We start from the raw sequence: 17,215 nt of genomic DNA on the forward strand, positions 1-17,215 counted from the left end.
AAAATACACGTGTTTTGAGAAATAATTTGATACTTGGTATCAAATACTTAGTATCAAATTATTTCAATTCTGTATCAGCATTTTACCAGGTCTCGGCCAACGGCCGTCCGTTGGAGACATTGATCTACAAATTAATGAATACTTATATATATTGCAATATACGCGACAGTTTTCAAGGAATCTAAGTTCGATAAATACATATACATAATACCATCTTGTTAAGTAAGTACAGTTAAGTAGTACTTTATTTACTTGTGTTATTTTTGTAGACTATGTTAGTAAGGATTTAATTGTATTTTTTAGGAGGGAAAAGCATCTAATGTTTTGTCCCGCCTTGGGCGAGGCGAGAGAGTATCAGACTCTTACTGACTAAAAACCACCACTGCTTTTAGAGCCGGAGCCCCGGTAACCCGCTTAGCAATCCACAGCTCCGGGTCGGCAAGGAGTTACAGTTAGGTCTGAATATTTGTAAGTCAGGTGTAGTGTTTTTCTATAATTATCTTTTAAATCACCTAAACTAAATCTTCTAAAGTGTAATATCTGCGTAAATCAAAAGTTAATAGAGTGTTTATGAATCTACCTAGTCACACCGAAATGATATTTGACTAATTAAATGTTGGTAACGATTTTTTCTAATCTAATGAAATATCCTTATTTAACAATTATCTAGGGTCTTAGTACGAGTGTGCTTTATGTTTAACGAGATCGAAACGAGAGCACGTTCGGCGCTGTGATTGGTCGGTTCATTGGAGCCGGCCTCTGGTGTATTCTCTGCATATACTTTAGGTTCAAAGTCACTCTAATAACTTAAAATTTTAGTCATTACAGCATTTAAAGAACGAAATCGTGAGAAAGTCCTCCAGAGAAGCTAAGCTTAAGTTTTAACTCATCGCAAGTAAAGTCAATGTCAAACAAGTCATTATAATTTGCCTTAAATATCAGTAATCAGCATCTTTTAAAACATCTATAGTAGGTACAGTGAGTAAATAATCCACTGTCAAACTATCAGTCGTAGTTTTAATATGGAAAAATATGAGTTGTTAATTCCAATTCTATTTGTGTACATAAATATTGTTTCTTGTTTGTGTGATGAAATAACAAACATAGTTTTGTAAACAAATAATATTTACTAATAAAAATTACCGCAAGGACATTTCCAAGAACCAAAAAAACAAAGAAAAATAAAACCTTTTGAGTTAAACCACCGTTAGTAATAATCATCAATGACATTATTACGTCGCACTTTCCGCAAACAGAATAACACCGTCAAAATAATGACGTGACAGCAACCAAATAATACCGACCCACCCACAAAAACACGTCATAATCACAACAAAAAAATTATCACTGTCAAGTCACGTAAAAATTTAATTGTCAAACCGATTAATTTACAAATAGTTAAAAAATCCCAATGGATTAATTAATTAATTAATGATACATATAAAATTACCCAATGCCTATTGTCCTATCCGTTGGGTTATAGTGACAAGTACGCGCGTTCAGATCGGTTCAGATATACCCGCGAATTGTCCGCCGCCCGTCATACAGTGTAACATCATGGCGCCGCGCGCATGCGCACTCTTGCTCCTCGCGATCGCAACCGTAGCTGCGCGGGAGTGCATCGAGTTGACACTAACAGAGAAAAGTTTACTCACAGATTCAATATTGAATGGTACTATATTAAAATTATCGACGAAAAATGAAAGTTTCGATGAAAGTGGACGTTTTAATGTTGTGAAATTGTGGGAACAGTTCCCTAAAATTGTGGTGCCCAGCAACGGGACGAGCGAGCAATGCCGGCGGGACAGTCAGCTGTACTTGGACAGTTTGGACCGACTGGAGCTATGGGCCCTAAAAAGTAAATATTTACCTCTTTATTATTTGCTAAGGGTAGTTTCATAAATTCATAACTTTCATAATCAGTATAAAATGTCACGGTAGGGTAATTTCAATTTGTCAATATCGCAATAGTAATATTAGAATGTTGTTCATATCCTAAAATTATATCCGCATTTGTAATCCGTCGGCCGTAGTATCCGCATATTGATGGTGATACGTTTTTCTTCGGTAGGTAATTTCCATTAAAATAATTACCGTCTATATAAAACGCAAATTAATATTAAATTGCCATAATTACTATACACGTACTTTGATTTATTTTTTATAATTATTGATAAAATAATTTTCAGTCATAAATTAGGTGAAATAGCAACCCATCGAACGGATTTCTCAATAAAAACACGCACGGTTTTTCGGCCTAAAATAAATACAGATTTTTTTAATAAACAAAAACATATACTTATCCAAATTACAAAGTTAAATAAACAAACCTATTATGGAATAACACATCATAATTAATTTTATAATTATTGTAAACAACCGCATTGATTTAAACTATTACCTATGTAAATAAAAATCAACTGCTGTTCGTTAGTATTGTCAAAACTAGAAAACGGCTCGACGGATTTGGCAAATTTTAGTCTTGAATTATTTGTGGAAATCCAGGTTAGATTTAAAAGATGAAAAAACAAAATTATTTAAAGCGGTACGAAGTTTGCCGGGTTAGCTAGTATTTTATAACAACAACACAACAAAATCAGATCATTATTTAATTTTATATTGTACTGTAATGTGCACCTCTGCCTACCCCTTTGAGGATAAAAGGCGTGACGTTATGGTGGTACATTTAACAAGTTGACTTATAATTTAGATAAAATAAAATGTTGACAAAACTCTCGTTTTCAAAGGAAAGGTTAAACAAAATATATCAAGGTCACTTCGTATGAATGAAAGTAGTGTACCTACTACAAAGTACATATACAATATACATAATATTATACATATATAAACATTTCGTCATACATCAGATAGTATTTTTCTCTGACGAATGTCTAGGTCAATACCTAAAGAGTTTGTGCCAAAATAAACTTTAAATGTCAAAATTAATGATAAATTCAATCATTTGTAGTTTACAATTGTAAGTTTCGATACGAAGTAAGAAATCATTTGCGTATAAGATTTTGGTTTAGTTTTATTGTAAAAGCCGGTAAACGAGAAGACACCCAGCTTTTTGGGGGTTAAAAATTTAAGGGTTGTTGGAAAATCAAGGATTGGGAAGATGGGGAATTTGGGACTGTCTTGTTGATGTAGTGGTTGCAAGTACGCCTACTGGGTCAGGGGTCTCGGGTTCAATTCCCGTGTCGGGAAAAGTACCTATTATAGGACTAAAGCTTGATAGCTTTAGTCCTATAATAGGTACTTTAAACATCCACACATTTCATCCACAGTAACTGTTTCTTCTTGGCTGAGTAGAAAGCAGTAGTATCGGAACTCTGAACTTCTTGTAGTAGTTTAGTTTTGATAATATCGGCACTGATTTTTACTCCTGAGCTCTCTATAGCCATAATCATTGGTTTGTACATCTCCGGCAAACCAGCTAACATCAGGGTGCCCAGCCATTCGTCATCCACAGTAAATCCTATGTTTCTTAATTTATGTGCCGATGTCATGATTTTAGAGTTAAAGTAGTACCTATTATAGGACTAAAGCTTGATAGCTTTAGTCCTATAATAGGTACTTTATATACAAACACCAGTGCACATGATTGTGCACTGGTATTTGTATTATCGACGAGTACACCATGTGACTATAGTAAGTAAAACCAGTGATAGTACCAATAACCTCGACTTACTAAGAGCAATTTCGGACGAGAGGTGGGCCATGCTCTAAAATCCGTGAAGGAAAACGTCTTCGTGAGAAAACCGGCATGACATAGACGTCTGGATTCACGATTACGCGGTCATTGTGTCTTGTTGAATAAAAACCGTTATGGAAGCTATGTTCCTGACTTTAATTAGGTTTATTAGTGTTGTGTTTAGGAATGGAAAGTGTACCTTCTAATACTATGTCTATATAATAGAAAAATGAATCGCTAAATGTGTTGCTAAGCGTAAATCTCACACGATCCTGCGGACGGCACTTTAAATAGGTCGTTCTGGCACAAGTTACATAATCACGATAATTTTAGAACTAAAACCTCATTTTTATTTATTTAAACTCATCTTGCATGACGACGAATAGCGTAAATTACAAAATAAAAATATCAACGCAAAACCAGCTACCAACTTATTAAAAAAAAAACAAAAATATGAACGCAAAAACAGTTACATTATTACAAAAAAAAATATTATCAATGCAAATCTCAGTAGGCAAAGCCTAAACGACAAAATAACGAAATCTAATTAATTCAAAAGTAAACACAAATCCAGTAGCAATGTTTGGCGAAAGATTGCAATTTTTAAAGTTAATATTTTACCTGTTGACTCACTACAGTTTGACTGCAACTGTCAAACTTGTATACCAGAGGGTAATGTACAAAATTGCTTAATATTTAACGAAATATAATTGCAGTTGACTCAGATTTTACGGCATTTTTAACTAAGGTGTCTACTTTGTGAATGTAAGCATTTCACCACTTGCAAATAAAAATAATTTATATGATATGTAACACAAGACTTGTCACACAATTTGACTGACTAAAAATTTTTATACGACGTCACGCGATACCACGGCTTAACAACCGACGTTAAATAACGCTTGCGTTGTGTAAATGAGGTTACCGGAGGCCCAATTACTCCCCTGCCTAAGGTTCCCAATCCACGATTTCTCAACAACCCCTGGTGTTTTGTGTGTCCATGGGCGACGCCTATTGCTTACCATCAGATAATCCGTCTGCTTATTTACCGGCTTATACCATAAAACAAGTAAAGCATAATGGCCAAAGATTGTTTATATTCATATCATACTTGGTTTAGTGAAATAATGTACATAGTAATGAAATAGTTTTTGTAGGTACTCCCCATCGCGAAGTGACAGTGGTAAAAACACTAGAAACATGGTTGCATGAACAAAATTAGCTAACGCCATATTGTGCTGACCTAAATCGCTTCGAAACCTAGCTGTGATCATATTACAATTATTTACTTACTTTATAAATACAGTGTCTAAATGGTTATTTCGAAAATATTTGCTATTTTCGCAGTGAATGAATAGTAGCTGGATAGCAATATTACACGTGCAATTTGTAATTAGTACTTTATCATATTTTTTTTAATATAATTTTTAATTTTCGTTTTTCTATTGTACTTGATAATCTGTTTATAACTCTTTAAATTTCTCATGTTCATTTCATTCAAATGTTGTGCTTTAGTAACAAAATTACTGATATCTAATTTCATTTCAATGTTTATTACGTATCAACAACTGAATGTCCAAATAAATAAAACAAAAATATTACGTAAATAAACATTTATAGCAAATATTTTTAAAATTTCCCCAAAATGAACAATTTGGTAGTAAAGTATTTTCCGATGTAGACATGTAGACATCGGAAAATAGCATTGGATGTGTTGAATTTTTCTTACATAAAATTTTATTTTATTAATAAAAAATTCTTTGACATTTCATTGAAAACCCAACAGCTTGCCAAAAAATACCGAAATGGCTGAAAAATACACATATGTATTTTTTTTCTTTATACGTATTTTGTATACAGAAAATATTTTTAGACTTTCCTATTTTACACGTGGCTCGAGTTTTGGTTTGTGTACTTGTGGAAAATAAAGCATAATAATATGATATGTATGTAGGTATATTTGATTAATGTTAAAGTGCAATGGACTAAAGTCACAGAATACTACTACAGTGGCTTATGTGTAATATTACACGTTACATAGTTTTTTTTTAATGCTTAGTCTTTAATAATATTTCAAAAATATTTACAATCTTTAATGAAATACAAGAGTACCTAATGTAACAAATAAATATATTTTTACTGACCAAACCTACGAATATGACTACATTTTCGATTATACGCATATTTTTTTATTTTTTTAAAAGAAGTCGGTTAATAAACATCTTCTATAAATGTTACCATAGAACAAAACAAATCTGTTTTATTAATGCAAAATAAAACCGTTGCCTTAATCTCAATAAAATATGCTTGTATTTTCTTCAGACGTTTTCCGGAAATTTTTAATAATCAATAAACTAGTTTGACGAATATTCAGTGCCGGCGTTAGGGGGGGGCGTGTGGGGGCGATGGCCCAGGGCGACAAATTCTGGGGGGCGCCAAAAAAATTAAAAACTACTACTAACACTTGATAATGCTTCCCGCAAATGGGCGCCACAATATTTTCGCCCGGGGTGTCAGCGGCCCTCACGCCGGCACTGCGAATATTGCTACGTCGTTCGTTAACCGTAAAGGGAATTTTAATACCTAATAATAATGTTAAATTTTATTAATATATTTTAGTTTAACATAAATGAATTTAACAAAACAAGTCCGTACAAGAACAGGGCAGATATTGTATCTATTAACATTTGTGTCAAATATTTTTTAACAATAAATATAAATATTTTACGTTTTAGGTGGGAAATTTTATTTTGCGTAATTTTAATATTGACGCGAATGAATCACTTCTGGGTTTACCTAATGCGTAAAAGTGCGTAGATAATGAAGTCCATTTATTTTGATCATAGATGTATCGGAAATCATTGTTTTGTGTGTGTGGAATATGTCATGATTTATCTTAGAACTTAACCTACCTTTCGATTACGTTACTTAATTTATACTTATACTAGAATATAACTTTAATAACATTTTTCATCACATAATGAGAAAGTCTCGCGGCGGACCTATTTTTTGAGAGGGAAATATCATCTCATTATTTCTTCTGCCTTGGACAAGGCAAGAGGTAGTGTCAATGTCAGTGTCTTACTAACTAAAACCACCCCGTTCCTACTCCTGCTCTAGGAGCCCGAGTCCCGGCAACCTGTTAAGTCTTCCGCGACTCCGTACTTGTGGAGCATTGGCCTTGCCTCGGGAGAATTAATTTATTTTATTTAATCTCCCAGGAAACATATTCTCCTGTAGCTTAGTCCTTATAATGTATTATGCAAATTCCTAACAATAAGAAAAACTGCACTCCACATCTATATCTATACATATAATAAAATCGTAGAAAAGTGCTGTCTGTACATTGAAAATAAAAATAAAAAAAATAGCAGGGGTTATTGTTATGTCGATGTCGAACCCAAAAATGTAATTAACTTTTTTTTTGTCTGTTTGTCTGTTTGTCTGTTTGTCTGTTTGTCTGTTTGTCTGTTTATCTGTTTATCTGTTTGTCTGTTTGTCTGTTTGTCTGTGTGTCTATGCGCGCTAATCTCAGAAACGGCTGATCCGATTTGGATGCGGTTTTCACGAATATATTGTGGTATGCTTCAATTTACATTTAGTGTTTGTTTCATGTCAATCGGTTCATAAATAAAAAAGTTATGTCAAATTAAAGAATCACGTCGAACACTATTCTATGCTTATACCATTAATCTCCGCCACTATTTGTCGGATTTGGTTGAAATTTGGTACAGATATAGTTTAGAACCTTAGAAAGGACATAGGATAGTTTTTATTTCAAAAATCTATATCTATACATATAATAAAATCGTAGAAAAGTGCTGTCTGTACATTGAAATTCTAAATAAATTGGTTTCGTGGTATTTGTCAATTAATAAGTTTATTTGTTGGGTTTTCCTGGTTTTCTGGTTAAATTATTTAACGTAGGTTTAATTTGATATCGATTATTAGTAGTTACTGTAGTTAGTTTTTTTAAAAAATTGTAAGTCTAATTTCTTAATTAATTAGATAGATTAGATTTAAGTCGTTTCTTTTAAATTATTTAGTTTAAGCTTGGTTATTATAGCATAGAGGATAGGTTGTAATATAATTTCTTTTTTAATTGTTATAAATTCGTAATTCGTAGCTTTCTTTAGTTTTAAGTTAGTTTTCATCTTTAGTTCGGAAAGATTATAATATTTCTTTAGTTTAAGTCCGTTTTTAAACTATTTTTTCAATGCCCTAAGTGAGTATACGTCTATTAAATTCAAACGCAGAGCTCATTATGTTGATTTTTGAAGAGTTCCCTGGAATATCTTCTACATCTCATTTTTGAAGAGATTCCGCGAGATCGGGAACTATGTGGTTAAAACCAAAAATTTGCCGGATGTCACTATTCCACGCGAACGAAGTCGCGGGCAAAAGCTAGTATTTTAATAACTTTTTTCATCCAAAACAAACTCAAAAACACATTGACCTCCTGTCAAAACAAACACGTGAGTAATCACGTGTAATACGAAAATATAAGTACCGTTTCGAAAACTATGTAAATTAGAATAAACAGGTTATAATTATATAAACAGTATATAAATATATAAACAAAATAAATAGATACTAGTAGTTCACCTTTGAATATAATGATGTAATCAACTTAATAGGTATTATGTTATTGTTAACCCATATGGCGCCTCTGTACCTGATTGGGTACAGTGAAACAATTGACAAAAGTTGTAATTATTTTTACTTATTGCTGCTGTTATTGCTCGTTTTAGTGGTCAATAGGAACAGGGCTTCCAAATAAACGGCAGTTTATGCTGATAAATTTTAAAAATCTGTTTCTGTGAGGATTTTAACATCGTACTATAATTGTGCATCGAGGTAAGTACCGAATAATATATTTTTTTAAGTTTATCGTAAAGAAAACCTTATATTTTATGTATTGTTTTTATAATGCATAGAATGATTTTCAAATAAAATAATAAATAAATATTTTGTTTCATATATTTACAGAGTAATTGAGCATGGAACCGTACTGTACCTAATTGGGTACAGCGGCCGAATCTATATAACGATTATTCGTCTGTCACACAAGTCTAAAACAAATTTTAGATTTTTGTGATACTGAGTTCGAAACTATTTAACGTTTCTAATCATTACAGCGGTTAGAGGAAGCAGTTAACGCTAAGTTAGAACATATTGACAGTGATTTCGAATACGACTTTGCTGTCTAACCATCAGCAGCCAGCGTTGTCACAGATGAGGAAGAAGGTGGCGAAGAAGATATCTACATCTATCTACAGTAGTAGCACAGAGTCTGGAATTGTGCCCAGTATATGGCAACAGGTAATAGGGGTATTACATGGGACTTATAACACAAATGGTGAAAAGTGGGTGTACATTGTATAGCGGCATTACGTGTCGTAATGAGCACCTCTGCCTACCCCTTCGGGGATAAAAGGCGTGACGTTGTTATTTTTTTAATTTCTACAGTGGGGTGTATTGCATGATAATATTTCAATTGATGAATCAATGGTGAAATATTTTGGTCATCATCCTGCTAAACAATTCACTATCACTTTACGGGGTTCCTTGCGATTCACGGAAAGAAGTGGTGGTGGGTTTTGTTTACCTATATGCTTGACGTGGCTATTGCTAATGCCTGGGGTCTACATGTGCATGAGTCACAGTGATAGCATGGATCAGCTTATGTTTCGACGTTCCATTACAAGGTTTTATTTACGCCAGAAAACTCAACATAAGGCTCGACTTTCTTCTTCTTTGGTACCAGGATTACCTCAAGATGGTGTAAGACATTATCCCCAGAAGATTGAAAAACCATTGCGATGTGTTGAATACCATTCAAGAGTGCATTGGCAATGTAAAAAATGTCTAAAAACATTGTGTGTTGAAAAAAGTGGTTTTGAATTTTTTTACACATAATACGCCACTGTACCCAATTGGGTACACCCCTTAAAACGGACCCAAATTATAATTTTTGATTTTTTTGTTGATTTATAGTTTAATTTATGTCTACGCAGTAATAAAATAAATAATTCATATTAATATTTATTTTTGTTTTATTTTGGCGGTTAATGGGTTAATATTACTATATTTTTTATACCTTATTTTAGAGATTGACATGTAAAGGTAAGCGTCCACAGGCCCGCATCATACGCATTCCGTATGACGTCATCGGTACGCATCGCATGTAGGCATTACCGATGATGCGGTCCGTACGATGCGGATCAGTGGACGCAGTTGTATGAGTTTCTATGTAAACAAGAAACTCAAATCCGTTGCGTGCGTTGCGTATGATGCGGGCCTGTGGACACTTACCTTAAAAGTGTTATTTTGTAACTAATTTGCAAATTAAATATAATTTATCATTTATAATTCACCTATTTAGGAAATAAATTGATACTAATGGATAGTAAATTTAAATCAGTTTATTTTTAGTCTATAATAGGTGTGCTAAATCTATTAACAAGATGCATTATTCTTATTTAAGTCTTTTATGTCTGGCTATTACTGCATAAAGGCTAAAATAACAATCTAAAAATAATTCAGTAGTAGTTTTTTTCCTAAATATATCATTAGGGTATTTTTAGCAGAAAACTTCTAATGATGACTCATTATCAAGTATAGATACTAGTCACACTATCACACTAATATTATAAATGTGAATGTTTGTTGGATTGAATGTTTACCTATCAATGATGCTAAATCTACTGAACGGATTTTGATGAAATTTGGTATACAGACAAGGTTCGAGCTGACTTGGGTGATAGGATACTTTTTACCCTACGGTAACACGGGTGAAGCCGCTGGCAGATGCTAATAAAAATATAATTTGCTGGTAAATTAAGTCTAAATACTTAACTCACAAGGGCACGTGCTTACCATTAGTACCTACTGACAAATTGATCAATTACCCCAATTTGAAACCTAATAAAGATTATGGTCCCCTTTGGTAATAGTTTTTACAATTAATGCAATACGGACTAAAGATGACTATTCTAATACATATTATCACGGAACTTAATTACATAAACCAATAGAGACAGAAATTATAAATAAAATATACAGCCTCTTGATACATAATCGATATTTTAATTTAATTTAAATTGCCTAGTTTTATACATACGGAACTGAATAAATGTGGTATTCCGAGGACATAAAGTAATTCTTGACGATTGTCTTAATTTCCGATGTCACTTCTAGTGATCAAAATCTACTGCCAAACTTGAGTTTTTGACAGATGGGGCCCAGTAGAGCTGATGGCCAAAACAGAGAAGCCAAAGACCTGGCAGGAACAAAGAAATAGGCGTAGGAACGGGGTAGTTTTTAGTCAGTAAGATTTTCCCTCATTCTGATCGAGATTATTGTCACTACCAAAAATATTGCGGACCGCGATCGAATTCACTTCGATCTTCAATATTATGACTACCTTTAAAATTCTTAATCCCCAAAAGGCAAACAACGCCGTTCGCAAATCAGCTCGTTTACCGTTTAACTTTATACCATAAAACCTTCTTCTTGTAGGTGTCCCAAAAACCGATTAAGAACCAACGCATTTGACGAATGTGTTGTTTACTATTGCTTCTCTGCGGACTCCAAAAGGCTTCCACCTACCAAAAGTCAAACGTAGGGAAAACCAAACCACATACGTCGAATCTGAACGTAAAATAAGATTAGATCACATGTCATTGACACAATGGTACGCCTAATCAGTAGTCGCTACAGCAACACACGCGCACCTCGCCTACAAATCAGTTAATAAGGTAAATTTTTATACGAAAAACCGCCCAAAATCCACATGTTTTAAACTTTTAACCAACCGTTACTCAATACTAGGTACCTGGGATTAAGACGTCTCTAAGACCTTCAACTGGTGTCCAGAAATGCTAGTTTACGTTGATAGAATAATAAAAATAATTTCGGTGCGTAACCAAGACAAATAGAATGTTTAACAGCCCATATAAGGTGGATATAATGGGAAAATTCTATGTAGAAGTTGATAATTAAGTTCAATGTTCTACCATGTTCTATGATTCTCTTTTGGGAATGTATGGAAATTTTTCCTATCAAAACACTAAAAAACTATCTACAATTTTTACATTTCTAAATGACTACTGAGTTCTCCAAACCTGCTAATATTCCCCATACAAATGTAAACATTTCATGGATTCTCAACTGTCGAACAGCAAAATATTCCTGAAAACTGAGAATAATTTTTACTTAAGTACTAATTACAACCAATACAAACATTTCTAACCGTATTCATAATCTTTATCAAAAATCTTGCACGTTAGCATGATTTACTAACTACATACTTTAATTGATGAATCATAAACTTATCAATGGAAATCATAATAAGGAAGTATGTAATTCTAAATCACCGTTTTTCTTATTTACTTAATGTTCTCTATATCTAAAAAACGGGTAGAAGAATGTCATCCTCATTAAAGTATTCAATGTCAAATAAATATTCATCTGTGAGATAGAAACACATATAAGTTCGACTATACAGTTGGTGCGGTGACTGGGCAACCGGCTGCCGCACGTAGCGAGTTCTATTCCCGCACGGAGCAACTCTTTGTGTGATACACAAATTGTTGTTTCGGATCTGGGTGTCATGTGTATGTGAAGTTGTATGTTTGTAAACGCACTTACGACAGAAGAAGTAAATCCTAGTGTAAGGCAACGTATTTTTATAAAAAAAGTAGTTAACTTAAGTCCCAACTTAAAACAAAATTCGTCATCATTTTTGCCTTTTCCTCAAAGAAAAACTTCGGTATCTATCTACCGGTTAGTTCACAGCCCTTAAATAAATTGGGTATCGCAGTAACTGAATATACGCCAGCAATCCTTTCGAAATTCAAACACAAAATAATAAAAAAAGAAACACCGCGAAAACTTCGATACACCAATCACCGCAATTCGAAATTCGAAATTCTAACCCTAAAACGACTGAGGGAAAATTAAAAGCAAAACAAGACTCGAAGTCTCGGCCGCCCGTCCGTCTACAATCTAACAATTTTTTCTTTTTCTGCACGTGCATTCGAGTCACGCCAATGGCATCCTTGAATGTACGCTGCGACATTTCGTATTCACTATCCACAGTCATTTCACCAGTGACATTTGACATACAAGGTTCAATGGACGAGATTGGAGTTTGTAAGGCATTCGATCGCAATCCATTCGGAAATAGCCCTTGTGGCTTTTAAGGGTTAGGTGCGCAAATTTTATTAAATTTCTGTTGATTACGATTGGAGGTTTTGTGCTTCGCTGTTCTTCTGTTGCTGTTGAAAATTCATTGCATATGCTAGGTGTAACAATTTTGGGGCATTTCGTAGAAGGAGAAGAAAACCAGATTTAGTTGGAAATATTTACAGTTTACTCTTGCTGTTTTAACATCGAGTGTACTTCTAGTAGAATGTGTGATTGACGTTTTATTTGTGTGAGTTTGGTGAAAGTGTTTCGCGTTGTAATTGTGTTGGAATACTACAAAAATCAAAAACTTCAAAACATTCCATAACTAAATATCTATAAAATATTATCCATTATACAAAACACTAATAATTTTGTATATTATCCAACAATAATAACACATTATGTTAAGTAATATGTACTTTTTAAAAAAGTAGGACGTGAAGACAAAAAAAAATTAAATGTACAATCTAACTTTCAATTTTCGAAAAGATTCTAACTTCGTTTTCGATTTTTAGACGTAACAGGACAGGAGCTGTAAAAACTGCGAACTGTATACGAATAACAAGACGACTAAAAATAAAATTTTATGAAAAATCCAACTGTAGAGTTTTCCACGAAACTGGAAATTTTAACGTCATAGAAAAACACATCTGTTGCTGGTACACTTACAGAAAAATAACTACAAGAAAAAATATGTAAACAATAAATACGTGGAAAATAATTTGATATTTTTGATAACAAAAATATGTTTTGTTTATTTCTTTAGGTTATAAAAACAATTACGTATCGTAAGTCTCCTAATTTAAAATTCAGTACAAAGAAAATTCAGTTCATAGTTGGCTAAAAAATCATTTACTTAATACTGAATAGAATGTTCATCATCATCATCATCATCATCAACAGTCTATAATAGTGGCCACTGCTGACCGCCTTAGAAATTATAAGGTCAAGTTTCCTTTATTTTCCTTTATTTTCCTTTACCGTTTGTCAGTGGTGTCTAAATAATCTTAGAAAGTACATATGACCCGGAAATGTCACAGTTGTACTTTTCGTTGGGAGGTTTCGAACCCGCACCCTCATGCATAAGTAGCGGACGTCTTAAAACTCCGGGCCACCACAACATACGTGAAACCGGCCTCACGTCTTTTACTATTAATAAAAAAAATACTACAAACAAGTCATTTCGGAAACTGCAATGAATACGATTAGTCGACACCGGTTTTCAAAATTAAAATATACAACGGCCTTTTAATACTAAAAGGCTATTGACATTGGCTGAATAAACTAGGTTAAATTCCAGCAATTAATTTATCGTACCAACTTAATTATGATTGTTTAAGCTAATTGTCAAATGGTCAATGGATTTGACGAACAAGCATAATTTGATACTCAAATTCCAATAAGTAATTATTACATCAAAACGGAACTAGGTATTTCAATGAATTGGTTTTTTATGCTTATTAGGTATATGAATTTTATATTTCCGTTTTTTATATGAATGAGTGGTCGTTTTCGTATTTAAAGTGGTTTCGTTGATAAATACATAGTTGAGTATTTCATCGTTATTCTAAATTGAATGTTAAGAAATAGGACGTATTATTATGGGTACGTTTACTTAATACATTTGAAATATTTTGGTGAAAAACTGAAAGAAATAAAAGGACAAAAATGCTATAAGTACTGATTTTTCAAATATGAAATTTTCCGCAAAGATGATTATTGGTGTTAAATTACAAAATTATATCCTCTTCAACTTATCCAGTTGAAGCCCAAAAACTTGCCCAGTAGAGCTTATGCCTGATCTAGAGCTGCGGTCTACCTAGCGGGTTTACCGGGGCTCCGACTCGAAAAGCAGAAGTAAGAACGGGGTGGCTTTTAGTCAGTCTGACCCTCTCTCGCCTCGCCCAAGGTGGTAAAACTCATTGGACAATTTGCCCTTCTAGAAAAAAAAAAAAAAAAAAAGATTGGATTTTATTTTATATGGCAAACGGTCTTCTGCAGAAGAGGCCTTGTAGTGCTATTAATAATATCGTACAGCTTCAAACTAATACTTACTCCAATACTTATTTCTTTTTTTCCAGTGTTCGATGCAACAGCAAAGCCCCCGTCAGGTATCCTAAGCGGCAATGGAAATCAATATGGCGACTATGACGAGTGCCTCAGCATCGATGGCGCGGTCCGAGGGAAGTACTGCCTCGCCTCCCTAGAGATATCCTTCAGTGGAGACAAAAACCTGGATGAGATCGACACGTTGGTGCACAGCGGACATTATATTCGAAGTAATATTACTGATGTAAGTACCTTTTCTTTGCTTTTAATTTGATGACAGGAAGGTGACTAAATTATAGGTAATTCAAGACTAAAAATATTTACAGTAGTTTGTTTTTTTGAAGAAAATGTTTTATTGACCTTCTTCAAGTTGTCCTGGGTATAACCATGCTTGTTCGAAGCTTCTGTTATTCTGGATTAGGTCCTTTCATCATCAATATAAAAATACATTGACTTTTAAGGCAACCTCCAACGTTATTCGCAGCGGTCAACAATCTTGTTGTTTGAAACCTGTTAAAACGCTGTTCTATTTTAACATTTATGATTATGTAACACTGTATAAAATACGAGTATACTTTATTAGTATTATGTAAAGAAATATGTTTTTAGCACTAGAGATGATATAAATAGAATAATTTATTCTGAATTGTAACCTAAACCGGAAAATTTGATCTATACGGAATTTTAGTGATATTAACAAAACAATATCAAACATTGTGTCTGGGATTTCTCAAAAACCGCTAAACCGATTCTGATACAAACGTTTTGGGAAGCTCATTTAAAAAGGTTATTATTTATGTTTTTACTCTTTATGGTATGAACCAGCAAAAGAGGCGACAGATCACCTGATTGTAAGCAATCGCCGCCGCCCATGTACACTTGAAACACCACAGAAGCTTTGCTCTCCCAAACTTAAATCAAATTCCAGTTGCTAATAGCTTCTTAATAAACAGTTAACGTCGCACTATTAACTTAACTGTCTCAGTTACGGATATAGTTCTACCAAATAGGTATGTTAATTATTATGGAGACACGTTTCGTTGACCCGTTAACCTTGTGTTTTATTATGTAATATTTATATTTTAACCAACTTTTAAGAAGATAATCCCTTAAGATCATAAAATTGGCACTAAGATATCGCCTATGTAGAATACGTATTATTAGCCAACTTATTTGGTATAATTACAAGTAAGAAAATAAAAAAGTATTTAGTGTAAAGACAGTGGTGGTTGGCTGTCGAGTTGGTTTAAAGCTACAAGAGATATATTATAGCTTCGTTTAAAAACATACAGTTTAGTACAATAGTATAATTAACTGTCTCAGTAGTCTCCTAATTGAATCTTTAATTTCTTACTTACATTCAAAATAACTTTGCTAACTGTACATATATTATAATCCTCTTTGGAGAAATAAGTATCGTCCTTGCAAACTGAAATATTTCGTACGATAATCACTATATTTACGTCCTTTGTTATTTTCATGTTTGCTTAAGATATAAATTAAATCTTTTGACACCTTGTATTGGCTTTAATCTCCGAGTTATGCAAGTCATTGAAGATTTATTGTCATTATTAAGTCATCAACAGCTTGCGACAGTTCAGATAGACACGGTACAGTTGCGGTACGACGTATTTTGCTTTGAAAACAACTCGAAAATGCTGTAAGCGCGCTGTCAGCAGGCGGACCGCGCGCTTACAACCTTTTTCTATTGACTACTAGTAGACTAGTAGTTACTAACCTATGTAAACCACGTATAGCTTGACTAAAGTTTTTTAACAGGTAAATATATAAGTGGGTGTGTATTCTACATACTTTTGTTGTTAATTTATTAGCAACAGGTGTGCGATATGTCAACTTTACAATACACAGTTAATTGAAAAAACTATGATTTATAACCTTGTATTTATTTGAGCGATTTGGCGTAAATTCCATCTTAACGTCTTTGTTCAAAGTTCATAAACTTTAAGGGTTTTTTTATTGTTATTGAATATTAAAACAGGTTATTTTTAGATGTTCTAGAAATATGACTGTCTGTTATTAAATTCTATTTATGAGACACGTTTTTTTATAGAAGATGAATAATAAATTAGTACTACTTTAAATGGCGAAAAATTGAACTTTGCACGATTTTGTTGTTAATATTGTTTGTCAATCTTTATTCAATGTTATGGAAATCCTCATAAATACGTCATCACGTAAAATATTCTATAGTAAAAACTTAAATAAGTAATAAATATTTATGTACAACCTACAATAATTTAAATCCAAAACAAAGAAAAA

At 33.2% G+C, this 17,215-nt stretch overlaps 1 protein-coding gene across 1 annotated transcript in view; it reads left to right on the forward strand.

The window, feature by feature from the left end:
- Positions 1 to 1,449: 1,449 nt before the first annotated feature.
- The window catches only part of LOC118263678 (nose resistant to fluoxetine protein 6), a 41,096-nt gene continuing 25,330 nt past the window's right edge, over positions 1,450 to 17,215 (forward strand). Inside the window, exons 1-2 of the mRNA XM_035575794.2 lie at positions 1,450 to 1,858; positions 14,968 to 15,179. Coding sequence (XP_035431687.2) covers positions 1,558 to 1,858; positions 14,968 to 15,179 — 513 coding nt within the window. The 5' untranslated portion in view covers positions 1,450 to 1,557. The remainder of the gene's footprint in view (positions 1,859 to 14,967; positions 15,180 to 17,215) is intronic.

Source organism: Spodoptera frugiperda, chromosome 27, assembly GCF_023101765.2.
Source record: "Spodoptera frugiperda isolate SF20-4 chromosome 27, AGI-APGP_CSIRO_Sfru_2.0, whole genome shotgun sequence".
Lineage (NCBI taxonomy): Eukaryota > Metazoa > Arthropoda > Insecta > Lepidoptera > Noctuidae > Spodoptera > Spodoptera frugiperda.